Source organism: Microtus ochrogaster, linkage group LG4 (genome assembly GCF_000317375.1).
Source record: "Microtus ochrogaster isolate Prairie Vole_2 linkage group LG4, MicOch1.0, whole genome shotgun sequence".
NCBI lineage: Eukaryota > Metazoa > Chordata > Mammalia > Rodentia > Cricetidae > Microtus > Microtus ochrogaster.
The window spans coordinates 64,322,729-64,348,829 of NC_022030.1; the positions used below are offsets into that span (position 1 = coordinate 64,322,729).

A 26,101-nucleotide genomic window follows, 5' to 3' on the forward strand; every position below is an offset into this window, starting at 1 on the left:
CTAAGCTAGCGTAGTGACAGCTGACACACAGGATAGCAGCCTCTGTATATTCTGCCCCCACCTTCCCTGTCAAAAGCCCAGGGAAAGCCAGGCTCCTTTGATTTCTGGGCTGGAAATAGAATCCACTGTGGCAGCCGGAACAACAGAACCTGTGAAGAGCCAAGAGACCAAGCTCTCTGCGTACTCCCGAGGAAGAGCCCAAGAGCTGGCCTCCAGTCTAGAGGATGCTGAAAGGGAGAAAGATGGATGTTTTGAAGCACAAGGAAAGATTTTGGGTCCCATGCAATGAAATCACTGGGCACCAAATACTGCTGGGAAAGCTTGCTTCAGGGTGAACATGAGAAAAGTGACCTCTTCATAGTTATCTGACTCATACAGACACCCAAACTGTGGGGAGCCATCAGGGCCACTCCCCATGTTCTGCAAGTCCGAGTAGGCACAGGTGCCTGTGGCCAGGAGGGTGGGCTCTGACCAGGCCGCGGGGTCCAGTGGCTTCTGGTTGAGGTACACACCCAGGTTGGTCCTCTTCTGGGAGTCCGTAGGGTGGGTATAGAGCAGCCACACGTCTAAGGCATCTGCCGCTGAGGTGGGGTTGGGAAAGGCAGTCACACTTCCGTGGCAGCCTTTGGGGGGCTCTACAAGCTTACTCACTACCTGATTGTCCTGGAAATCTAGGCCACCGTTAGGACTTTGTGCCTGGACCCTGGCTCCCAGGTGGCTCCTAGCATTGAGATAGACCACCCTCTGAGCTCCAGTGCCAACCTCAGCCACCTGGCACTCCAGTGTGTTCTGGGACACAAAGTGACCCAGTTCCCAAGTGTTCCCATGGTCGTGGCTGAGGAAGCAGAAGGCAAAGGGGGCAGGTGTCTGGCTAGGATGTAGTTTCCGGTAGGCATAAGCGGGCACCAGCAGGCTCCCTGCTGAGTTTCGCAGCTGCAGACAGTGCCCAGGCCCCACACCGAACGTGGCCCAGTCCCGGTGAGTGTTGCCAATGGTGGTATCTGTGAGATCCCGGACAGGGCTCCAGGTCCTCCCGTGGTCAGTGCTGGTGATGTGGCATAGCCGTGTGACATTAACCCTGGTCTGGATCTGGTGGTGTTCTGACACATGCCCAGGGATGGCGATGAAGAACAGGAAGATTGTTCTTGTCTGCTTGTCATACAGGGGACACGGGTTCATGGAGCGGTGGCCCTCCAGCCGGGCTTGGGACACCACCTCCTCAGCTTGCCACTGAATATGAGGGGAGAGGAAAAAGAGAGACACAAACTTATTTGTGACAATGACAGCAGCTCCCCTGGGGGGTCCATGGGGCAGGTGTCTCTTAGAGATGGAATCAAAGGCCACGAAGGGACTGCTTCACCTACCAGTTACCACCCAGAGCAGTCGGGGCCAGGCTTCTCTTCCTCCCTCCCTCCCTCCCTCTCTCCCTCCCTCTCCCCCCTCCCTCCCTCTCCCCTCTCCCTCTCTCTCTCCCTCCCTCCCTCCCCACTTCCCTTTCTGAAGGCTCTGTTATTTTTCTTCCCACGAACATATATTTGCAGGGCACCTGTGATGTGCCAGACCCCCAGGACACAAAAGTGAATCAGGAGCCAGCAGGCAGTTCAGCAAGTTAAGGTTGTGCCACCAAACCTGATGACGAGCTCAATCTTCAGCCAATGTGATGAAACAAGAGAACTGTCTTACTCCAGGGTGTGCACATATAGACAAACGAGCGAGTAAATGTGATTTTTAAAAAATTGTAAGTAGTAATGGTAGGAACTACTTCTAACTCCATCCTTCCTCTTCCTGGCTGGTCCAGCATTCTTAAAGGCAAAGGCTTAGTATGGACCACATCAGGCTGGTTTATCCAAGACAGAAGATGAGGGTCACCCCTGCATCATTTGCTTATGATACTCCACCAGTGAACTCATAGTGAAGATCCACACTGAACCTCCCTGCTGCCAATGCTACAGCCACTGTCTCGCCCTATTCCGCACCAGCTGCCCCAGTACGGTACCCCACGCAGAGACACTATGTCTAAAGACGGATGGCTACTGTGTTGCCTTGATTCCCCAGTGCTGAAGGAGAAGTGTAGCTAGCTCCATTAGCTCCATTTCATAGTTTGAGAATGAGAGGCCCTAAATTGGGTAGCCAAGTTGCCAAAGACCGTCCCTTGGATAAGGAACAGACCCAGGCCTTGAACTCAGCCCCATCTGCTTCAAGCGCCATGACTGCATATAACAATTAGGCGCCAATCGAAAGAAACTTTGTTGCCATCCTCTGAACAGCTACCATGGAACTGTAGCTCATAATGTTATGAGTGTACACAATCATCCAATCCCCAGCCCCCCCCCCCACCGGTTAATTTCCCTCAGAGGGTACCACTCCTGTCAAATGACAATGAACCGCTCCTCCCTTGGGCTTTCAAGGATGCTGGGACACTCAGCCAGGCATGCGATGAAGCATGTGGTCAGCCAACAAATCTTGCTCCTTGAGCCCCAGTGAGATCTGGGTTGGGCACTGGAGCCCCTTGGCCATCCTGTCCCTGGATGGGTTTCCAGGTCCCTCCCAGGCTTCCTACATCCCATCTGCATCTCAGTCACCAAGGGATGAACTTGTCCCTGTGTTCTTTGTGATCTATGACCTGTTCCACAGCGCCCAGCACCTATGTGGGTGTGTGTTGAGACACCCCAGCTGGAGTTACTGCAGCTGGGTCCTGCCTTACCTGGACTTGACGGGTGGCTGTCTTGTAGCTTCCTCTTCGTAGGACGATCGAATCTGCATGCTCATCCGTCTTGGTCAGGCGCTTTTCCGCAAAGGCCAGCAGGGTCTTCTGCTTCGACAGGTAGAGCAGAGCCGGGATTCTGTAAGCATAGATTCCTGTCTGGAACAGTGTCTCCTTCTGCAGGACAGGGCAGGTCGCCATGGGCTTGAGATCTGGGCAGGGAGAGAAGATTCATTGTCTGCTGTCATACCTGTGCCAAACAGGTGACACCCATCTGACCTGCAAGCCAGGTCCTGTCTGGTGACCTGTGTCTCCTTTCTCATATCCCAAGACCCCATTTGCCGGTTGTGCAGTAGCCCTGGCAGGACTCCATCTAGGAACAGAAAAGTGTGCTTTGTATTAGGTTCCTGCTATAAGTCACCCGTTCCCCTCACAACAGATATGCAACAACCTTCTGCTGCAGAGCCTGGTAGACTAGAAGAGCCTGCTGAGTGGCACTCTGCAGCTGTCCGGATGCCAGGGAATGACACACAGGAGACTTTTATAACTCCAGAGCCCTAGAAAGCTGTTCCAGAGAAAAAGAAAACGCCTCCATTCCCCAGGCTCCGCTCCCACAGCTGCCTGCGGCTGATATACCAGCTGCCCCCGCTGTGTGGGTGCCACCCTGAGGCAGGCAGGGGGTGGCTGTGGATCTGGAGAGAGAGGCTTTACTTACTAATGGGGCTGGGTGGAGCCCTAGAGGTATAAGAAAATGAACGACAAAAATGATGCGCATTTGCTGAAAAGAATTGAGAAGTCAGGGGATAACTTGGTGACTATGGTTGACGAAGAGTTGACAGCTAACTTTTTAGCTGGAATAACCACCATTGGCTGAGAGAACCAGAAGCCAAGATTATCCCCAACAAGGACTGTATTTGATGACCTACCTACCTACCCAGAACATAACCGATGTTAAGATAAGATATAGCTGGGCGGCAGTGGCATATGCCTTAGTCCCAGCACTCAGGAGGCAGAGGCAAGCTGATCTCTGTGAGTTCGAGGCCAGCCTAGTCTACAAGAGCTAGTTCCAGGACAGGCTCCAAAGCTACAGCAAAATCTTGTCTCGGAAAGCAAAACAAAAAAGCTAAGATAAAAAGCCAAGTGGTGGTAGCACATCCCTTTACTCCCAACACACGGGAAGCAAAGACAGGAGGCTCTCTGTGAGTTCGAGGCCAGCCTGGTCTGCAGACAGGAAAGCAAAGGCTAAGACATAAAACAATAAGAACGTAAGAAACATAAAAACTTCTTTTCCTCCCTGCTAAGCGTAATTGTAGTGGGATATTTGAGCAAACTGTAAAGATGTTGCTGTTTTGCCTTGCATGCCTAAGGCACCTGATCGCTTTAATAAACAGCTGAACGGCCAATAGTTAGGCAGGAAAGGTTAGGTGGGACTTCCAGGCAGAGAGAGGAACTCGGGATGAATCTAGGCTTGGAGAGGAGCTCCAGGGAGACACGAGGGGAGGTGGACACACAGAATGGAGGAGAAGTCAAAAGCCATGTGACAGAAAATAGATTAACAGAAACACGTTAATTTAAGTTGTAAGAGATAGTTGGGAATAAGCCTAAGCTAAAGGCCAAGCTCTCATAATTAATAATAAGTCTCTTTGTCATTATTTGGGGGGATGGAGGCCCAAAAGAAAATCCAACAAGAAAGCTGTTACAGGTTCAGAAACCTCAGTCAAATTTCTGCCAAGGGAGCCACCAGCTTCCTATGAAGTTACCCATGCCTTAACCTCTGGAGAAGGGAAAAGAAAGCCTGGGGTCAGCAAGCAGGAGACAGGGCTTTCCGACATTTTTCTACCGTGTAACACATTATTCAATAAAACTTGTCTTTAACCTCTTTTGAGAGGTGTTCAAGCCACAGTGAATGTTACTGGAACACGGCGACAGAATGACGTTTAGAAGGGCAGATGCTAGCTAAGGAAAAATGTTCAATGGGTGGAGACAGACTTGCTTTGAAGCAGAGACTTGAAACTAAGTTGGGTGGCTTATGTCCACATGAGAAGCTGAGGCAGGAAGAGTGTTTGAAATTCAAGTCCAGTCTGGGCTAGACCGAGACAGTTAAAAAAAAAAAGAAAACAAAACAAAAAAAATCTAGGCCTGCCAACTGCCATCTTGCTCCACGGATACAACTGTCATAAAACTTAATAGGAAAGAGCTGAATACAATTAAAATAAAAAACGGAGAAGAAAGATGAAGTTTCCGTGTCTTAGGAACTCCATCAAGGGCTGAAAAGCTGGTCCTGAAGAAAATTCTTCAGCATCCATGTAATCAGATTTAAATGCTGGTTTTAGATGTATCCAGGGCCGAAGCTTTCTCCGTTTCCATGAGTGGCCTTGGGTATATAATGTGGGAGGGGAGCCAAGGACATCCACAAAGAAGCTTGAGACTGGAAGGGGAGTCAGAGGGGTCCCCAGGAGGAACTAGAAAGGCAGAGGAATTGTCAGGAGGAACTAGAAAGGAGCTTGAGTCAGCCCTTGGGTCCAAAGAGGGGAATGTGATTCCAGAGCAACTGCAGGGGTTGAGAGCAACCAAGAGGAGTGATCACAGGGCTTTACACAGTGAGGTGACAAGAGCCCGTGGCTTAGAGAGAGAAGATGGGGTCTGGGAGAGGGCTGGAGGCCTCTGGCTAGAACTAGGGACTGCGTATCCTGGATGGTCCACCCTGCAGAGAAGGGCCACTTTCCATTTCCAAAAGGGATGCTTAAGATCGTAGGATACACAATTCAGCTTCTCAAAGGACCATCCGAAGGCTGCGCAGACATTGCCACTATCTAATCCAGTTGTTTTCATTGCCCACCAACAAATCCTGTAACTGCGGGCAGTCATTCTGCTCTATCCCAGCCCAAGCCTCAGGAAACCATCAGTCTACTCCCTATCTCTGGCTTTGCCTGTTGTGTACGTCGTATACAAGTACAGTCGCCCAGTACATGGTCTTTGTACCTTGCTTCTTTCTCCTAATGTGTTGTTTCTAAGTTCATTCATGTTACAGCATGCACCAGTACTTCATTATTTATTTATTCGTTGTTTTTAAATATGTCGCCCAGACTGGCCTGGGCCTCAATATGGAGTCAAAGGTGACTTTAAACTCCTGATCCTCCTGCCTCCACTGCCCAGGGACTAGGATTGCAGACATGTTCAGCTACATCTTGAAGAGTCCAGGAATAGAATATAGAAATGAAGGATCTGGTCCAGGACTACAGAAATATAAAATTGTAAGTCCAAACACATTTTAGAAAAATAATAAAGTTAGCAGTCACTGCTAACCTTTAACGAACACTTTGTCTTAAGAGCAGACATCCTGGCAGCCACTGTGTGCAGAGGTAAACTTTTGTTTTTGTTTTGTTTTTGTTTTTTCAAGTCAAGATTTCTCGCAAGGTTTGGAGCCTGTCCTGGAAACCAGCTCTTGTAGACCTCGAACTCACAGAGATCTGCCTGCCTCTGCCTCCCAAGTGCTGGGATTAAAGACGTGTGCTAGGCAGGTACTGCGGACAAAGGTTAGCATCTAACTGTTGCCTCTATAGGACCTTCTGCTTGTATATCCTTAATCCTTACCTGTTCTCCATGTGCTACTCTCTGCCTTGCATCCTTACAGGGACAGTGAGAAGCAGCTGTCAGCCGCAGGCTTTCTCAAACATCCTAGCTTAACGTCCTATAACCAAAAGTTGTAAAACTTAAAATGTAATGTGACTTTAAGACTGACCTCGAGGTTGTAAAATTTCTTTGACCCTCACCTGGTGCTTGGTTTTACTATAAGAGGAGGCCCCAAACCAGCCCCCATTGCCACAGTTTTAGAAGCCTCATCTCTGGCTGTGCTCACAGCTATAGCTGAGAAGCTTTGTGTGCCCTGTGGGGTTTTTTTTCTCCTTTTTTTTTTTTTTCCCTAAATAAAGCTTGCTTCTGGTTTAATAGACTTTGGCAGTCTGTTTCCCATCATTGTGTGACCCTGGGCCCAGCAATCTGGTTTATGCAGCGCTGCATAGTACTGGGGATCAAACACAAAGCCCCAGTATTCTGGGTGAGCACTCTACTCCTGAGTTACTTTTGAATCTCTTCTACGTTAGCTTACCACGTCCATCTTTTCCCTGGGTGTGAAAGGAGTCCCAGTCCCCACACACACACTCACACCACACACACACACACACTGTAGCCAGCAATTGTCATTGTGTCTTTTCAATTCTAGCCTTCTTGTGGCTGCACAGGGATAGCCCAGTGTAGTTTGGGTTGTGTCCCATGGTAGTTAATGGTGTTGAGCATCTTTGCACAGCCTTACTGGTCACAAGAGTTAGATTTTAGCCTAGAGGCAAGCGGAAGGTTTCTGGGATTTTTTTTTCTGCAGACGATTGAGTCAACTTTAGGGAAGTTCTTTTCTCAGTTTCAGGGAGAGAGAGCAGATGAGGCTGCTACAGTTCTCCATGTGAGACAGGATAGAGATCTGGATGAAACAGATAACAATGACCAAACTGGTGGTGGTGATGGTGTCTCCTAGAGACTGAGGCAGCAGAAGCAATATGATCAAGAGTATGTGTTGGTTAGTTTTCGCCAACTTGACACAAACTGAGGTCACCTGGCACCTGAGGAATTGCCTCTATTATACTAGCCTGTGGGTGTGTCTGTGGGGGCATTTTCTTGATCAGTGTTTAATGTGGGGGGCCCTCATCTCTCTATAGGTACCACTGGACATATGGCCTGAGTTGTATAAGAAATCAGGCTGAGCAAGACATGAAAACAAGCCAAGAAGTAAGCAGTGTTCCTCCATGGCCTCTGTGAGTTCCTCCTTTAGCTTCTCTCTGTGAGAGTCTGATGAGGATGTGTGAGCTGAATAAACTCTTTTCTCCCTGGGCTCCCTATGTGTTTATCAGAAAAACAGCAAGCAAACCAGGTCAGGCCTGGTCAGTGCTTATATAAGAAGCTAGGTCCTGGCTTCCACAGTGTCCATGGCTGTTTTCTAGATCCCTCCTTTAGTGTCTAGCCTCCTTAAGGATGGCAAGAAACACGGTCATTCCCATCACAGGGCCATGTGGTATTCTGGGAACGTGGGATGGACCAGAAATAAAATAGGCCAAGAAGCCTGTTGTGGTGAAGTGAGTATTTGATCAGGGATGCAAAGGTCAATATTATTGCCAATATCTACATGGTGCTTGCCAGGGCTAGGGTCTGGCTGAGCATTTGACAGCAATTACTTCATCTATCCCACAGATCCCCTGTCCTCTGCAAGCCCACTATTCCCAGTGATGCTGTAGTGGAGGCCAGAGAATAGCAGATGCCTGCTAATCATGGTCCAGCCACAGGACACTCATCTCTAGGCAGTCACTCCCTGTACATTAGAGACAAGACTGAGCCCAGGAGTGGAGAGAGACCCGGCGAAAAGGACTTCAAGGTGAGCACGAGGTGTCTTACCCACCCCTCCAGCCCAAACTCACACACCCACTAGCAATTTCCTAACCCCCACCCGGGCGCTCCTTACCAAAGACCTTGTGTTCCCTAAGTACCCAATATTTCTAGAAATCCTTGTGAACTGCATTTAGAAATTTTGGTACTTACAAATATTTATTCATCATCGAATCGTCCTGATACCCCCACGTGGTAGACATCAGTATGAAGTCACCAATGCCTAAGTAGCCAAGCCGAGTGCAAAGGTATTTTCGAACTCCATCTTCTGCACGTGAGCAAGTGCCTGGGGCCCTCTGGGGTCCCTTGACATAGCTCTACTCCCAACAGTGGCAGCTGCTTCCAGATGACGCAGTGGGAACAGAACTAAGTCAAGAGTCAAAATCCCAGATCCTGAGGCTGGAGAGAGATGCTCGGTCGATGAAACGCTTGCCTCAGAAGCATGAGGACCTGAAGTCCACCCTAAGAACCGGTGTAAAAAGCCAGGCGTGACACGGGATGCTTGTAATCCCTGGGGAAGCAGGGACAGACAGATCCCCGGGACTCCCTGGCCAGCCAGCTGAGCTAAAGTATGAGTTCCCAGTAAAGGTCTCGAGAGACCCTGAAGAATGACACCCAAGGTTGACTTCCGGCCTCCACACTTCACCCAAACTCAGATTCTGACCTCAGTCGCCCCCTAAAAGATTATTCCCAGTTGGAAAAGTTTCTCTTTCCTCATAGGAAGCAGCAGCTTAAGCTAGGCAGCCACAGAGACCCCATCCATCAGCAGCGGATGAGCCTGGATGGGACCTGGAGGGGGAGGGTCTCAGTGTAAGCCAAGCCTGAGAGTAGATCAGCAAGGAGAAACTGACACCATCATGTTCAAGGCAAGAAGCTGCCAATAGATCAGAAAGGACTGTATAACAGAGATTTCGTTTGGGCCTCCCTAAGGCTACCCAAGGCTGACTGGCACTCACTGCTGTGGTCACCAAGCTCACAGCGTCTTCCCTGAGGAAGCAGCAGGCGTCGGAGCTGCCACAGCTGAGAGGAAACTGAAAAGTGGGTCAGGAAGGTGGTAGGTGGCTCCCCACGAGTACACAGCCTCAGGTGGTAGAGGCATGTGGCTCTGGGCCTGGATCTGCCAGATTCCACAGCCCACACACCCCGAAGACATTCACCCAAGGGTCTCGCTGCCTCCTCTTCCGTTCCCCCTGGGGCACAGCCCGGCACAGATCTTGCAAGGCCAGGGATCTCATTGCTGGTTCACTTGCTCTCTTCTCTTCAAGGAGATGCCGGATAATATGCAAAGTGGCACCTTCTAAATATCAGGAAACATAAGCAACCAGGCCCTGGCCCTGTCCTCTGGAACCCCAAAGAACAGCCAAATGTCAGTAATATGGCGAAGGATGACAAGGTCTGTGCTGCTATCCACAGAAAAGCCTTTGTTCTGAGCTTGTTTCTTTAGGGCTGAGCCAGGCTGTGAGTTTTGAGTCGTTCTGAGTTATTGCCTGTTGGCTGTGGTCCTGGAATGGGGCCTTTTCCCCAAGGGATGGTAGTTGCCTACCCTAGGCAAGGGTCAGCACCAGGAAGGCAGCCTTGGGCAGCGCCATCAGTCTCTCTCCCAAGAAAACTCATCTCTAGCCAGTTCAGCAACTCCACCTGGATCCATTCTAAACTGAAAGGGGACTTGAATCACATGTAATGGACATACTGAGAGCTCTCTTTAGAAGTTTAGAGCTCTTTAATCCCAGCACTTGGGAGGCAGAGGCAGGAAGATCTCTGTCAGTTCGAGGCCAGCCTGGTCTATAAGAGCTAGTTCCAGGACAGGTTCCAAAAGCAACAGAGAAATCCTGTCTCGAAAAATCCAAAAGAAGAAGAAGAAGAAGAAGAAGAAGAAGAAGAAGAAGAAGAAGAAGAAGAAGAAGAAGAAGAAGAAGAAGAAGAAGAAGAAGAAGAAGAAGTTGTTGTTGTTTAGAGCAACAGCCAGCCATTCAAGAGTAGAATCAGCTGCTCATTTGCTGATCTGAGCCCCCTTCCCCAACCTGTCCCCAACCTACATGCCCTCTAGGTACCCAAGAACCCATGAAGGTGTGTGTTCCACTAGCATGGGCTGAGATACTGTAAAACCACCATGCTTGTTAAACTGATCCTACCGGAAGCTTTCCCATGCACCACATCACTTCAGACGATGCCCTGGCAGCAAGAACTCCTGTTTATGTCAACAGAGGGACATACGGGTCAATTTAGAGATAAGTCATATCATACCTCCAGGAGCGTGTGCCAAGCAGGATCCAGGGAGGTCTGGGCTTGTAAAGACAGAGAGAGGCAGTAGGAATCTCGTTTCTAGAAAGGTCACCGTGGCTCCTGTTGTTCCCTGGCCTTGACTCCCGTCTCAGCCCCTCTGTCGGTCCATGCCTATATACAGCTAAAGGAGTTCTCCTGTGTGCCTCCCACTCATCTGACAAGGCACGCTTCGGGGAGTATGTCAGTGTCCAGGCCCAGCCCTGGCCTAATTAGGATGCTGTCTTTCATTAGTCTGGAACAAGTCTGCCAGCTACCAACCCCCGTCACTCCTGAATCAGAGGTGACCTCGGGCAGCGCAGCGTGAGTCAAGTTGTCTCTTACAAATGGTTACACTGAGCAACACGCGCTCAGTGGGAGCAGACTTCCTGGGGTTTGGGAAAATAAACGTTCCTGGGGAGGAGTAGGTTGGAGTCACGTAGAACTTGGCTGCCATTCTGGCTCAGCTGTGATAGCCAAATGACCCCTTGGAACCTCAGGTTCTCTGAAAAATGAAAAACCTCATGTCGATCCAAAACTACGCGAAAGCGCTCAGAATCGGAATGGAGCCCTCTTTGTGAAACCCTGACCGTAACACGGCATCAGCCAGACGGCTCTGACACAGGGGACGCACGCATTTTCTTAGTCTGCTTTTTTATTTCTGTGACACACACCAGGGACAAAACCATCTGTACCTTATTCCATCACTAAAGGAAGTCAGGGCAGAAACTCAAGGCAGGAAGCAGAACCCTAGAGCATTGCTGACTACTGGCTTATTCCTCCTGGCTTGTTCACTTTGCTTTCTTAGACTTTCTACCTGCCCAGGGATCGTACCACCCACAGTGACAGGGCCTCCCACATCAATCATCAATCAAGAAAATGCCCAGAGGCTTATCCACAGGCCAATCTGAAGGAACATTTGCTCAACTGAGGTTCTTCTCAGATGACTCTAGCTGTGTCAAGTTGACTAAGTAAATAAATAAATGAAATTAAAAGCCCAGTCAGGATACATGTATATCTGATAGCAGTTAGAAAAGACTCTTTCAGAACACAAAGGCCAACCGACTCAAGCTCACACAGAAAATACCGCAAGAGCAACTATCCTATCCAACAAAAAATGGAGGCCACCTTTCTTACTAATCCTTGTGGCCAATAATGACTTCAAAGTAACTTACAGAATCTTCATTTTGCCTCTGAAAGTTTTCCTATTTCCCTTTCCCTTCAAAAAACACCCACACATGTTCTCATGGCCATGTCAATTTCCAAATATATCTCATTCCCCTCCTCACCCCTTCCTCTTGCTCAACAGCTGCCTACAGAGAGCTAAGATCTCCAGTGCCTTGCTTGCTCTAATCTAAGGTACTTTCTGACACACCATTGGTGTCTCCATGATGGGCAGATGGCTGTCATCCATGGAGATTGGACCAGATAACCCGTCTAACCTTTAACCTAGCGTTCAGTAGGTTAGAGATCCAGTAGATGTCAGTCCCTGGTGATGAGCTCTTATCTTCTGGGCCCACCTTGTGCCAAGCTCCAGGGCCCTTCCCAGAGGGACAAGTCACTTGGGGCACACAGCCAAAAGCATGTACCACCTCGTTCCAGTCCATTGCAGGACACGGATGGGCTGAACACAGGACACGTCAAAAGCTAGCTAAAGTCAAGTTGGTTTTAAATCATATTTTTTTTGTCTTAGTCTTGACAAAAGAGGGAGAAAGGGGGAAGTAGAAAAAGACAAGATCTCCTGAGTAAATTGGGACCTTGGGGGATGGTTGAAGGGGAGGGAATAGACAAGGAGGGGAGCAGAGAAAAAATGTAGAGCTCAATAAAAATCAATAAAAAAAAAAGAGGGAGAAAGGATTTTCTTTTATTTCCCTTCTTATACCAAAGTCTTTTCATGATATCTTCCCTTTGGCTGCTCAGGTCTAGAGTGTTCCCTGGCTCAGAGCTAAGGATACATTCAGTTCTTTACTTCTTGGGAGGTTTACCTCACTTGCCCACCTCCCTGGTCACAATGGTCCACCTCTATAACCTCTTCTGGATCCTCATGCTCTGGTCTTAGCCTCTCTCGCATGAGTTCTGGAAGATAGCTGTCAATGTGGACTTGGGATTTCTTCGTGGAAGCCCCACTGTCCCAGTCAGTGTTCCATTCCCGTGAAGAGACACCATGACCAAGGCAACTCTTATAATAGAAAGCATTTAATTGGGGCTTGCTTAGATTTTCATAGTTTTAGTCCATTAGCATCATGGTGCGGAGTGTGGTACTAAAGAAGTCCCTAAGAGTTCTACATCCATATGCATAGGCCTTAGGAAAAGAGAGAGCCATTGGGCCTGGCTGGAGCTTTTGAAACCTCAAAGCCCACCCCCAGTGATACACTTCCTCCAACAAGACACCACCTCCTAATCCCTCTCAATGAGTACCACTCCCTGATGACCAAGTATTCAAGTCTATGCACCTACGGGGACCATTCTCATTCAGACCACCACCTCCACCCAAAGGCTAGCCCACACAAAAGGCCCCAGTAAACTTCCTTCTTTGACCTACAGGCATAGGTCAGGTAATGTCCTTGAAGTGAATGCTTTGACCCCATATTTTCCCACCAGAAGAATGGTGGGTCCCTGAAGAGTTGTTTCAGAGTGAAGTAAGTACAGGAGATGAAGGAAATGGTCCAACATGGTGTCTCATGTAATCTTAGCACTTGGGAGGCACAGGCAAGAGTGTCCCCGCAAGAGGCTACAAATGATGAGTTCTGAGTGAGTCCTAGGTTACAGAATGAGATTGTGCCTCAGAAAAGCCACAGAAAAGAGAGAAAAACTGTTAAAGCTCTGTTTAAATGCTATAGAATGCAAGAGGAAGTAGGGTACAAGATGACAAATAAGGGCCCCACTTGGTAAGTTTACTAAACACTCAAAACTCTGTTAAAAGATAAAACCAAATAAGCCATGCATTGATCCATCCCCCAAACTTAGCACGGTACCACAAATGAAACACAGTAAATATCTTTTGCATGTAGAATTATTATTTTTTATTTTAACGTATATTTACCTCTCTGTTTTTTCCAGAGAGAGTCTCACCTGTAGCTCAGGCTGCCCTGGAGCTCGCTAGGTATCCAGGTCGGCCTCCAACTAATACTTCTCCTCCTTTAGCTTCCTAATATCTGTGATTATAGGCACGCACTGCCACACCCAGGCTTATAGGAAGCAAAGAAACGCCCCTGGCGATCCGTCTTACCTGATGTTAGACAGATGACGCTTGCTTACTTTCTTGTGCTCATCCACGCACAGACCAATTCCACTCATGGAACAGAAGAAGAAAGGCAAGGCATGCAAAGAGATGAGAACAATACATGAATGAAGCCAGCCGGCTTAAAAGACTGGAGGACTTTCCCTACCCAAGATACGGGTGACAAACACAGCCTGCGGAGATATGCCTACGGTATGCAAAAATGATGGGTGCTGTACACATACCTACCCAGGGTCACAAGACTCCTGACCCCCCTCACTGGCCCGCTCCCATTCTCGGAAACTCCTCTTTCTTAATAAACTAGTTTTATTACCCACCACACGTCGTTGCAGTTCCTTACCCTGGGGCATGAGAACCTAGAAACTTGGGTGGGTACCCTCCTGACATTCTTCTGCAGCTTTGACAACTGGCACAGACAGGAGGTAGGGTCTGGGCTGTTCCTTGTTTCTTTCTTCTGGGCACACCCTTCACTGTCTGGGGCAAGCTCCAGGAGAGGTTGCTAGTGTGGCGGCGTCTCTCCTTTTCCCTCCTGATTCTCCTTCCTTCCCTCAGCTTCTGCTGCCAGGAGTGGGTGATCCTAAAACTTTACTCCTGCCCTAGGGACCTTACCTAAGCTTGTTCAGAGGCAAACACTCTTCTGAGGGAGCCGGCAGCTGTCAGGCCTTCAGAACTTTAGACTCAAAAGCACCTTCCTGGAAGCTGAGGGTGATCCACCTTTAAGCTGTGGCAGGACCCATAACAACCCAGTGCTGGGTCTGGGAGATGAAGGGTTTCTTGTGCTGAACCCCACAGCATAAACAGAAGCCCGTGCTCACACAGACACCTACACGGCCACAGGTGGAGATCAGAAAAGACAGGGGTATCCACGCGGCTGCTTGGGGTCCACATGCACAACACCCCAGACTTTTCTGCTCTCCTGCCATTTACCCCTACAATCCAGTCATCTCTTCACCTTCCCAGCTGCCCCGGAGCAGCGTGGCTAGAATGACAGACTCAGACAGATGCAGTTCTAAGCTTGGGCATTGGCAGCACAAATGCTGACTTTGCCATCCACGGGGTCCTATTGCCTACCACCTTGGTAGGGTGCCAGGGCCAAGCCGTTCCTAATTTACTAAGCTCCCCGCTTTCTATAACTGTGATATATTCGCTTCTGCTACATCATACCTTAATTCCTCTCAGGTCCTCTCTGTGCATTTGCTGTGGACAGTCCTGTCCCAGGGAGCATGGAGATAATTCCCCAGGTAATAAGGCCGTTCCTTCGAGCTTGTAATCCAGATGGGGGAGGCGGGGCCAGCTTGTTCTCTCTTTTAGCCTGACCGGGGATTTAAACAGAAGACACCAAAGCCCACTAGTCACCTAAGCCAGCTCCTTCTCTGAGCCGAGTTGCTCAATAACATGGGACTATTCTTAGAGCTCTTAAGGAGACAGACCTTATTCCATGGAGGTAAGAGAAATAGACTCTGGCATGCTCATAGCAGGGACCTGGTCCTGGGAGAAGGACAACACAGGCAACCGATTTGAACCCCAGGCAAGGTAACTGCAGAAGAGCAGGCCATTCAAGGCAGCCGTTCCAATTCTCCCAGGACTGCTCAGACTCGCCAGTGACTCAGGTCGGCTGGCTGGGAAGCAGAGCTCCAAGCCATAGATCTTGGGGATCAGGGCAGAGGAGAGGGAGCTCCTGGTACTTCTTTCCTCACATAGTGTCCCTTGAACTACATGCTACCATGGAGTCTCAAGAACTGGAATAAGAGTTTTGTCAATAGCTGTAAATCCTAAAGAGATGGTCAAAGCAGGGACCCATGACTGGTCCAAGTGCTGAGAGCTGGTGATAGCTGAGTATTTAACCCTACATGGGACATGCATGTCACCCTCTCCAGGGTCCAGGGAACACTGTGGAAGGGGAGGCGGAAGGACTGTAGGAATCAAAGGATTGGGAAGGGATGGAGAGAGGGAGGAGGGAGGGAGAGAGGCAAGGGGAAGGGAGGAAGGGAGGAAGGGGGAGCAAGCAAGGAGGCTCAAGGGGAGGAGAGGGACTAGCTGGGAGAAAGTAGAGGGGTGTAGGAGAAGTGGGTGGGGCGTTATGGAATGACAGCATATTATATGCAAACGTGGTATTGCAAATGTTTTCAAATTAAATTAGAGCCTAGAGATGGCTCAGCACTTAGGATTCGATTCCCAGTCCCCATATGGAGTTGCTTACAACTGCCTAAAACTCTAGTTCCAGGGTCCCAGTGTCTTCTCTAGCCTCCGAGGGTTTGTACATTCTTGTGCACAAACCCATACACAAGCCTTGTATTTTAGTCCTGTAAAAACTGGTGACTTCTAGGGTGCACGGCAATTTCAAATTAAACTCCTTGAGATGAAGGGATTCAGCCAGCTTCTGCCACAGGGAAGCTAAAGCCTCCTCATCTCCAACCAATGCGTAAAACAGGAAGAGAAGCTTGTGGTCCCTCCTGGACAGGGATTCTGTCTCTTATCAGCATTGAAGACGGACAGAGATTGACTGTTACCGTCTGCTTCCCCAAAAGCTTTCTGGGATCACAGCTCTTAGTGGGGCATGGTGGCCTTAGGATAGGGATGCAGAGTGAGCAACATCAATATTAACACAAAGAAGCCAGTTGGCAGAAAGTCTCTGGAACCTTCTCTCCCCGAGTCCAGATCACCCACAGAGCAGGCACCAAAGAGTATACAATGTACAAAAGAGAGGGAAGGTGGGTGGTCTGGAGAGGACCTGTCTAGGGTCATGAGACTCCTTGCTTCGTGCTTCTGAGCTCTTTCTCAGCACCTGAGCTCGCTCCCAATCTCAGGAGTGTCTTTCTCTTTCTTAACAAACTGTCTCTAGGAGCTGGAGAGATGGCTCAGTGGTTAAGAGCATTGCCTGCTCTTCCAAAGGTCCTGAGTTCAGTTCCTGGCAACCACATGGTGGCTCACAACCATCTGTAATGAGGTCTGGTGCCCTCTTCTGGCCTGCAGACATACACACAGACAGAATATTGTATACATAATAAATAAATAAATATTTTTTTAAAAAACTGAAAACTGTCTCTATTTCCGCTACTTTACTAGGTTTCCTTGGTACGGTTCCTCATCCTGGGATGCAAGAACCTGAAAACTTGAGTGTACCCTCCGAACTCTGACCCACGCCTTTAACAATAGCCGTGCATTTAATGAAAGTACTGAAACGTGGTTGAGAGGTTGGGGAGATGGCTCAGCGGGCACAGCAAGCACAAGGACCCGAGTTGGATCCCCAGAGCTCACACAGCAATCTGTGGGTGCTGGCACGCACGCTTGTAATCTCAAGAGACAGAGAAAAGGAGGGGCCCTGGGACTCTCTGGTCAGCCAGTCTAGCCTAAATAGTAAGCTCCAAGACAATGAGAGACCCCCATCTTAAAATACGGCTGACAGTAATATGGTGAGCCACCCCTTTAAATATGGTGGCTCACCCCTTTAATCCCAGAACTCAGGAGACAGAGGCAGGAGGTTCTCTGTGAGTTCAAATCCAGCCTGATCTACATGGCAAGTATTGGATAGTCAGGACTACATAAATACATAGAGAGACCTTGTCTCAAAATGCCAACGATAGCAGCAATCTTAGTAATAATAAGCTAAAAGTAAAAAGGAAGGTGGATAGCGTGTAACAATATGGGAGGTTGTCCTCTGGCTTCCAAATGCATGCACACATATATGCACATGTTGCTGACTCTGTCCTAACTGGATCACCAAGTGGAAAAAAATAACACACTTATGTGGATATGCTTGAGTCCATGCGCAAGCTTAACTTATATTTAGGTTCAAAGGAGCAACAGAGTAAGTGTTTAAGAACATTCAGTGCATTAATCTTGTATTCTGCTACAGTACTGAAGGTGTTCTGTAAATCTCTGAAGAAAAAAAATTGAAGAAGACACCAGAAAATGGAAAGATTTCCCATGTTCTTTATAGGTAGAATTAACACAGTAAAAATGGCAGTCTTACCAAATGCAATCCACAGATTCAATGCAATGCCCATCAAAATTCCAGGAAAATTCTTCACAGACCTCAAAAGAACAATACTCAACATCATATGGAAAAGTAAAAAAAACCAGGATCACCCAAATAATCCTGTACAATAAATCAATCACAATCCCTGAGTTTAAACTCTACTACAGAGATACAGCCTGGTATTGGCATAAAAATAGACAGGAGGACTAGTGGAATCGAATCGAAGACCCAGATATCAATCCATACACCTACAAACACTTGATTTTTGACAAAGAAGCAAAAAAATATAAAATGGAAAAAAGAAAGCATATTCAACAAATAATGCTGGCATAACTGGATATCAACATGTAGAAGAATGAAAATAGATCCATATCTATCACCATGCACAAAACTCATGTCCAAATGGACCAAGGACCTCAATATAAAACCAACCACACTGAACCTCATAGAAGAGAAAAAAGGAAGTACACTTGATTGCATTGGCACAGGAGATCACTTCCTAAATATAACCCCAGTAGCACAGACACTGAGAGAAACAATTAATAAATGGGACCTCCTGAAACTGAGAAGCTTCTGTAAAGAAAAGGACACGGTCAACAAGACAAAACGGCATCCTGCAGAATGGGAAAAGATCTTCACCAACCCACTTTGGACAGAGGACTGATCTCCAAAATATTCAAAGAACTTAAGAAATTGGTCATCAAAAGAACAAATAATCCAAAAAAAAATGGGGTACAGACCTAAACAGAGAACTCTCAACAGGAATCTAAAACAGTTGAAAGACACTTAAGGAAATGTTCAACATCCTTAGGCATCAAAGAAATGCAAATCAAAACAACTCTGAGATTCCACCTTACACCTGTAAGAATGGCCAAGATCAAAAACATTGTTGACAATTTATGCTGCAGAGGATGTGGGGTAAAGGGAACACTCCTCCATTGCAGAACTGTGGGACTGCAAAACTGGTACAGCTGCTTTGGAAATCAGTATGAGAGTTCTCAGAGAATTAAGAAACAACTTTCCTCAAGACTCAGCAATACCATTTTTAGGTATATATCCAAAGGATGCTCAATCATGCCACAAGAATATATGCTCAGCTATGTTCATAGCAGCATTATTTGTCATAGCCAGAACCTGGAAACAATCTAACTGCCCCTAAGCCAAAGAATGGATGAAGAAAATGTGGTACATTTACACAATGGAGTATTACACAGCAGGGGGGAAAAATAATGACATCTTGAAATTTGTAGACAAAAGGATAGATTTAGAAAACATCATATTGAGTGAGGTAATCCAGACCCAGAAAGACAAATATAATATATACTCACTCATAAGTAGCTTTTAGACATAAAACAAAGGAAAACCAGCCCACAATTCACAACCCCAGAGAACCTAGACAACAAAGAGGACCCTAAGACAGACATACATGGATCTAATCTACATGGAAGGTAGAAAAAGACAAGATCTCCTGAGTAAACCGGGAGCATAGGGATCATGGAAGAGGGTATAATGGGAGGGGGGAGGAAGGGAGGAGAGCACAGAAAAATATATAACTCAATAAAAACAATAAACAAATTTAAAAATTAAGAAAAAGAACATTCGTTGGGTGATTCTCCTTTGAGAAGCCCACACCCACGTTTCTACAGCGTGGGTGTGCTCACTTTCTTCCTCAATGCCTTTCTTTCTCTTAACCCCAGTGCTTCAAAATCTATATAAAGTCCGTTAATACGGACTCCAAATTTGCCTCAACAAAATGTTGTTGAACACATTCAGCATAGCACCACGGTCACAGGGAAGGAAGAGGCAGCAACGTTACAGTGGAGGTCTCCGAATGGCCTGTTAATATGTGGGAGGAACTGAGCTGGCAAAGGCAGCGACAACAGCAGGGCAGATGGCCATGGCTCACCGAGGAGGACAAGCGGGGTCAGGAGGAGAAAAAGGAAAATGTCTTGAGGCAGAGACAGAACATCTCAGCAGAGTGCAAACCATCTCAGCAACATCTCTGGAAGGGAGGTAGGAAGCGTGTCAAGCCTTATGGGAACAGGACATGACTGCAGGAATCTGTCTGTTCTTGGAAGGCATTTAGGGTGTTCCCCTTTATCTCTGGTATCCTGCAGCCGCGTTCCGGGTTGGATGTGAATCCGGTTGTGAATTCCGCTGACCTGGTCTAGGACCCAGCGTGCTTTCAAACTGGGGGCTCTCTCTTCGACTCTGAAGACTCCTCATTTATTATTTCTCTGAATACCCTCTCTCCTCCACAATGCACTTCTGGTGCTCTCCCTCACAATGGCCTGGACGATGGCTCCTACGGTTTTGGGATTTATTCTGTGGCTGGTTGTGAACCTTTTCCATAGTTTCTGTGTCTTTACCGACTGATGCTTCACTCAAGACTTTTCCCAAGCCTATTTCCCAAATCACTAAATCAAAATTTGTGTCTAAATTTTTTTAAAAAAATAAAGTTGTCTAGTTCAAATTTCTTTTTAAGACAGGGTTTTACTGCATTGCCATGGGAGGTCTGGAAGCCACAGAGATCTGCTTGCCTTGGCTTCTGGAGTGCCGAGATTGAAGGTGTGCACCATTACACCCAGGTAGTTAGGATTTTCTTTAATGTTTTTAGTCTTATAATTTCTCCTTTGTTCTCTGAATCTGCTTTTATAAGTAATTAACATTTAAAAAAATGTTTAACTACCTAAGGGATTACACTCACTCAAGAGCAAACTATACAAGGGTGATTCTCTTGGAACAAACACGGCCAAGGTTTTCTTGGCTCTTAGCTCTTACCCTTTCTTGGCCATTGGTTTCTCTTGCTTAGATCTTGTAAAGTCTGTGTTAAACTTACGATGCAAGGATTCCAGCCAACTCCTACCATAGGGAATCCACAGCCTTGTCTCTGGCCAAGAGATAGAGTCGGGGGAGTGTTATGGTTCCTCCTAGGTGGGAACTCTGTCCCTTGTCAGCATGGAAAAAGATACAGAAGACTGACCATCACCCCTCTGTTCCCCAGAATGGTTTCTGGGGCCACAAAAATTTCCAATTCTCTTTTTATAGGTTTCCCTTCTTTATTTCTTTAAATGTTTCATACTTAACTTTTTAAAGTTATTTTTTTATTTAAAATATTTTTATTTTACATACTAACTCCAGTTCCCCTTTCCTCCCCTTCTCCTACCCTCCCACCTTCCCCAGTTCCACCCCTCATCCATCCTCAGAAGGGGTAAGGCCTCTCCCTTGGGGAGTCAGAGAAGTCTGGTGTGTGGGAGTGTTCATTTACATGTATATGAGTTTGCATGTGCTTGCCTGGTCCTTAGAGAGGGTAGAAGAGGACCTGGGATCCCCTGGAAATGGAGTTACAGGCAGGTATGAGCTGCCGTGTGAACGCTGGGAATCTAACCCAGGTCCTCTTAACCGCTGAACCATCATTTCGGCCATGCGCTTATTTTAAAGCTTTATAGCCATGGATGTGTTTAATTCTAATAGCAGCCCCACTTCACAGATACTGTTTGTCACATCTGCTTACAAAAGAGGAAACAAGGCAACTAGACCAATGTCACACACACACCCAAAATCTGTAGAACTGGACTTAAAAGTAAAAAACAAACAAACAACAACAACAAAAAAAAACCACCCAGGAGTTCAGAATACCACAGACTGAGCTGAGTAACCCAGCCCTACCCCCAAGCTTAGACACCCTAAGCTGGTGTCTATGACCTAACACAAGTACCTCAGAGCGTGACTACATTTGGAGAGAGGTCTACAAAGAGAAAAGATAAAATGAGGTACAGGCTGGGATCTGGCTGATGCCTTTATAAGCAGAGGAGAAAAACCACATGAAGACGTGGAGAATCCAGGCATCTGCAAGTTTAGAACCAAACCTGTTGGCCCTGCTCTTCTGGACATCAAAAGAGAGCGGCCTCAAACACAACCAACACTATTGGAGCTTTGATCTCAGACTTTGAGCCTCTACTACTGTAAAGCAATAAATTTCGGTTGTTTAAGGGCTCTAACCCGTGGTGCTTCTTACGGCAAACCCAGCGGAACACCTCCTGGCTTCACACACAGCCGGTTCTAACCCCCCCCCCCCCCGCCTCTGGTCAGCTCACACATTTATGGATGTCTAGCTTGCTTGGTTATTATTATTTGACAAAAAAAAAAACGAGAAAATATTTAATTTCTATACTCCGGAATCATAGTGGGGGTAAAAGTTCACATGATTGCTTTTAGAATCTGGGTTTTCTGTTTTTCTATTGTTTCTATTTTTCTATTTGTCCCCCTTCTCATTTCTTTGAGTTATCCTTTATGTCAGGCTGTCCCAAGTGCTTTCCTGGGTCAGCTTACCCTCACGGGGAACCCTCATCCAGGTGCTCAAGAAGATGAATCGTTCTTACTGGTGTTACTGGTGTTTGGGGTTACAGAGCCTCTCTCCCCCATAGTTGCCTCTTTCTATATTTAAGGATTTGGAGACTCTCAAATATCTTTCTCAGTTTCCGTGTTGGGATTTCTGGTTATCAGGAGTAGCTAAGAGTTAGACCTCATAAGAGGCCCCAGTGCATGCTTCTATTTCCCCACAGGCAATTCTAATTTCTCTCCACAGCCTGGGGCATTTTTCAACTTTGGCACTGAAAGTTCTTTTCAAGTTTCCTGTTGCACCCACAGGGTTCAGATTCTTGTGTTCTCGTATGTACTTGTTTTAAACAAACAAAAGGAGGGGGGTGGCTTGGTGAGCAAATGTGAGGACCCGAGTTCAGACCTCAGAACTCATGCATAGCTGGATGTGGGAACACGGTCTGAATCCCAGCACTCATGCGGTTGGGATGGGAAGCAAAGACACAGGAAGCTCTGGGGGATCCAGGGCCATTGAGCCTGATGTATACAGTGGTGACCAGCAAGAGACCCGTTCTCAAACATCGTGGAAGGTGAGGACTGACACTCCAGGTTGTCCTCGGCCCTCCAAACATGCCATGGCACATGTATGCCCACCTCACTCGTGAACATGCTCTCACACACAAACATCATGCATGTGCACAGATTTGAAAGAAAGAGGGGGGAGAGGAAGGAAGGAAGGAAGGAAGGAAGGAAGGAAGGAAGGAAGGAAGGGAGGGGAAGGAGGGAGGGAGATGGGAGGGAAAGAGGGAGGGAGGGAGAGAGAAGGAGGGAAGGGGAAGGGAGGGAGGGAGGGAGGGAGGGAGGGAGGAAGGGAGAGAAGAAGGGAAGAAGAAACACCAACTGTTCTTGTGGAGGACCTGAGTTCAGCTCTCAGCATACACATCAGGTGGCTCACAGCCACCTGGACCTACAGCTCCAGGGAGTCTAACACCCTCTTCTGGTCTCCAATGGTATCCACATGCATGCGACATACACACAGAGAGACACATACATAAAGTAAAGAAAGCAATTAAAGACCACAGAGGTTATCATAAGAGTGTATCGGAGTAACAACAAAATTAGCCATTCATTCGTGGCACTTGGAGGTTGACCTTAATTTTGAACAGAAATGTTTATTTATTTATTTTTTTTAGAGAAATACATGCCCGTCATTTCTGTGTGTTCAGGGAAATGCATGTGACCTTGGGCAAACTATTTAACCTCTGTATATCTGGCTTCCTCATCACAAGATAGTGGCGATAATTATATAAATTAATTCACACACTTACACCTGTTTGCATATACACACGTGTATGATCCGCGCTAGGACCACATATGAGGGAGAAAAGCCATCTTTTCTTTTTCTTTCTGAGTTTGGGTCACTTCACTGAGTATTATATTCTCTGATTCCATCCACTTTTGTAACTAATCTTTCTCTGTCCCTCCAGCCAGCTCCCAAATAATGACACAGAGACTTATTTATTATGAAAGCTTGGCCTTAGCTAAGGTTTGTTCCTAATTCTTATAACTTAAATTAACCCACTTACATTAATCTACCATTCTCTCACCTACCGCCCACCCTACTTCATTCATGTCACCTGCCATCTCTCTCATGTCTCTCTCACACGCATGCCTAAATTCATCACCAATTTCCTCTCTCTCTGCAGGGAAGTCCTGCCTATACCTCCTGCCTAGCTATTGGCTGTTCAGCTCTTTAGTAAACTAATCACAGCAATATATCTTCACACAGCATACAAATATCCCACAACACACTTGCCTGCAAATTTCATTTTCTTCATATGCAAATAATATTCCATTTTGTGCATTGCTATGCTTTCATTATCCATCCGTTGGCAGACGTCTAGGTCAGCCCAACTTTCTTGCTATAAAACAGCAACAAACATGGATATATAAACATCTCTGAAATAAGATATGGAATTTTGGAGCATATGCCCAGAGTGGACTAGCTGGGTCAGAGTTATTGTTTGTTTGTTTGATGTGTGTATAGACAGATTAGTGAATTAAAATGTATTTAACAGTGAAAATGTAAACCCTAGACAAGTTCACTGATATATATATATATATATATATATATATATATATATATAGAGAGAGAGAGAGAGAGAGAGAGAGAGAGAGAGAGAGAGAGAGAGAGTTTGAGACTGGGCAAGTGTTTTGGTGACTGCCTTAATCTAGCTGTGTGTATAATATTTGATTTGTAAGTTAATTTAAATACAGATGCTTTATTTTTAAAAAGAAGGGATGAATGATGAGATATTACTTCCATCTGGCTTTCAGTGGCTAAACCAAAAGCAACATTTTGTGGCAGTCAGACGTCACAGTAAGCAGATAGCCGGGACTCAATGATGCCCACTTCCTGCGTCCGTGTCCTGCTGTGACGGGTGAGCTGTACCTAATATCTGCTTTCTGACAAGCAGGACATGGCAACGTGATGGGGTGCCACTTACTGTCATTTTCATGAGCACATCACACAATTCTGCGAGGCTGAGATGGAGCTTGGGATGCAAACATGAGGAGTAGAGCTTAGGTTTCCAGGCCATGAAAGCGAGGTAGGCATGGCTGTTCCCAGCACACAGGAGGCAGAGACAGGTGATCCCCAGGGGAAGCTAAATGAAATCAGCTAGTTCCAGGTCCAATGACAGCTCCTACCTCAATAAAGTGGAGACACACATGCGCACAGGGGGGGGGGGGAGAGCGAGAGGGAGGGAAGGAGAGAGGGAGGAGAGACGCACACAGAGAGGCTGTGACTGTCATCTCCTGGAATCTTCTGCACACTCAATGAAGCAAGCTGCCATGGCAGAGAGGCAAACAAAACACAGAAGGCACCCAGCCTTGTTCAGCAGGAAACTGGGCCCTCTGTCTAGCAACCCCCAAGGAGGAACACGGGTCTCTGTCAACAACCCCATGAGGCCTGGAAGAGGAGCCTTTCCCGTACAGCCTTGAAAGGAGCCCTGGCCCTTAGCCACCTTGACTCAAGCCAGTGAGAAACCCTGAGCCGAGAATGTGGCCAAGTCCTGCCCAGATTCCTGGCCCACAGAAGCCCAGATTACAAGTACGCTCTGCTTCTTGGCAGTATAGGTTGGGTTAATTTGTTACCAGTGGTAGGTCACAAAGACAATAGCTCATATGAAGCTTACATAAATACGGCCAGTGTGGCTAATAACATTGATGAATGAAGACTGTGGTTTAAGAGCCAAGGCTTTGGTTCCAGCTGATCTGGATTGAAATCCTGAAGCAGCTTACTAGTCACGTGGCCTTGGGCAAGATGACCCATGTCTATAAGCATATGTGTCTTTAAAATGGACCTAATTCTCAGCTTACAACGAGAGCTCAGGGCTACACACAGAGGTTAAACAATATGCCGAGCTCAGTGTCTGCCATGTGGTAAACACCAGGCAGAAGGAAGCTGCCACTAATAATAATTCACTGTGATAGTCATAATTGATTAAGACCCCTCAAAGAGCAGCTGGTGTCCCCTGCCTGAAAGCTGTCAAGTTGAGCCCTGATGGCCATGAAAAGGAGTGATTAGAAAGGCTGGCTTAGTTGACCAAGTACTTGTCATATATACACGAAGACTTGAGTTCAGATCCATAATTCCTATATAAAAAGCCGACCAATTTTTTTTATTAAATGTGTGTTCCTTTAATCCCCACAACAGGGGGCTGAGGGTGAAGATGAGATTTGGGGGGTGGCCAGCTAGTGAGTTCTGGTTCAATAAGAAAAAGATAAGGTGGAGAGCAATAGAGGAAGATGCCTGCGTTCACCGCTGGCTTCTCCATGCACACGTGTGTGTGTGTGTGTGTGTGTGTGTGTGTGTGTGTGTGTGTGTGCACCTGTGCACACATGTATGCATATTCACACAAAAGTGACTAGAACCCCAGAGAACCTAAACCTTTTCCCAACCTCAGGCTCAGGGTGCGGGTCAGCCAGTTGTGGGGACTCACCCTTTTAGTCTGCTTTCAGTATTACCTTGCATCCAGGGGCATTCCGGTCATGTCCAGTCTTCACCTCGGTGGCACCTCCCCTCTTGCCTGGCTTCTGGGCAGCTGTGTGATTGCCACCCTGCCTGGGCTCAGGGCACCCAGCAAGGTAAACACCCAGACAGGAA

The 26,101-nt window shown here is 47.2% G+C and overlaps 1 protein-coding gene across 1 annotated transcript; it reads right to left on the reverse strand.

The window, feature by feature from the left end:
* Neu2 (neuraminidase 2) lies at positions 1 to 26,006 on the reverse strand. Its single transcript, XM_005361733.3, has 3 exons — positions 25,963 to 26,006; positions 2,705 to 2,916; positions 1 to 1,230 (listed from the first exon to the last, which is right to left on the reverse strand). The coding sequence occupies exons 1-3, from the start codon at positions 25,967 to 25,969 to the stop codon at positions 292 to 294; spliced, it is 1,158 nt and encodes a 385-aa protein (XP_005361790.2). The 5' UTR covers positions 25,970 to 26,006; the 3' UTR covers positions 1 to 291.
* Positions 26,007 to 26,101: the final 95 nt, after the last annotated feature.

What these genes read in the sequence shown, in the direction of transcription:
- Neu2 (XM_005361733.3), bottom strand. An exon ending in CAGCCACCCGTCAAGTCCAG is followed by an intron (nt 1,231 to 2,704) that starts GTAAGGCAGGAC and finishes CCTCATATTCAG; the next exon opens with TGGCAAGCTGAGGAGGTGGT.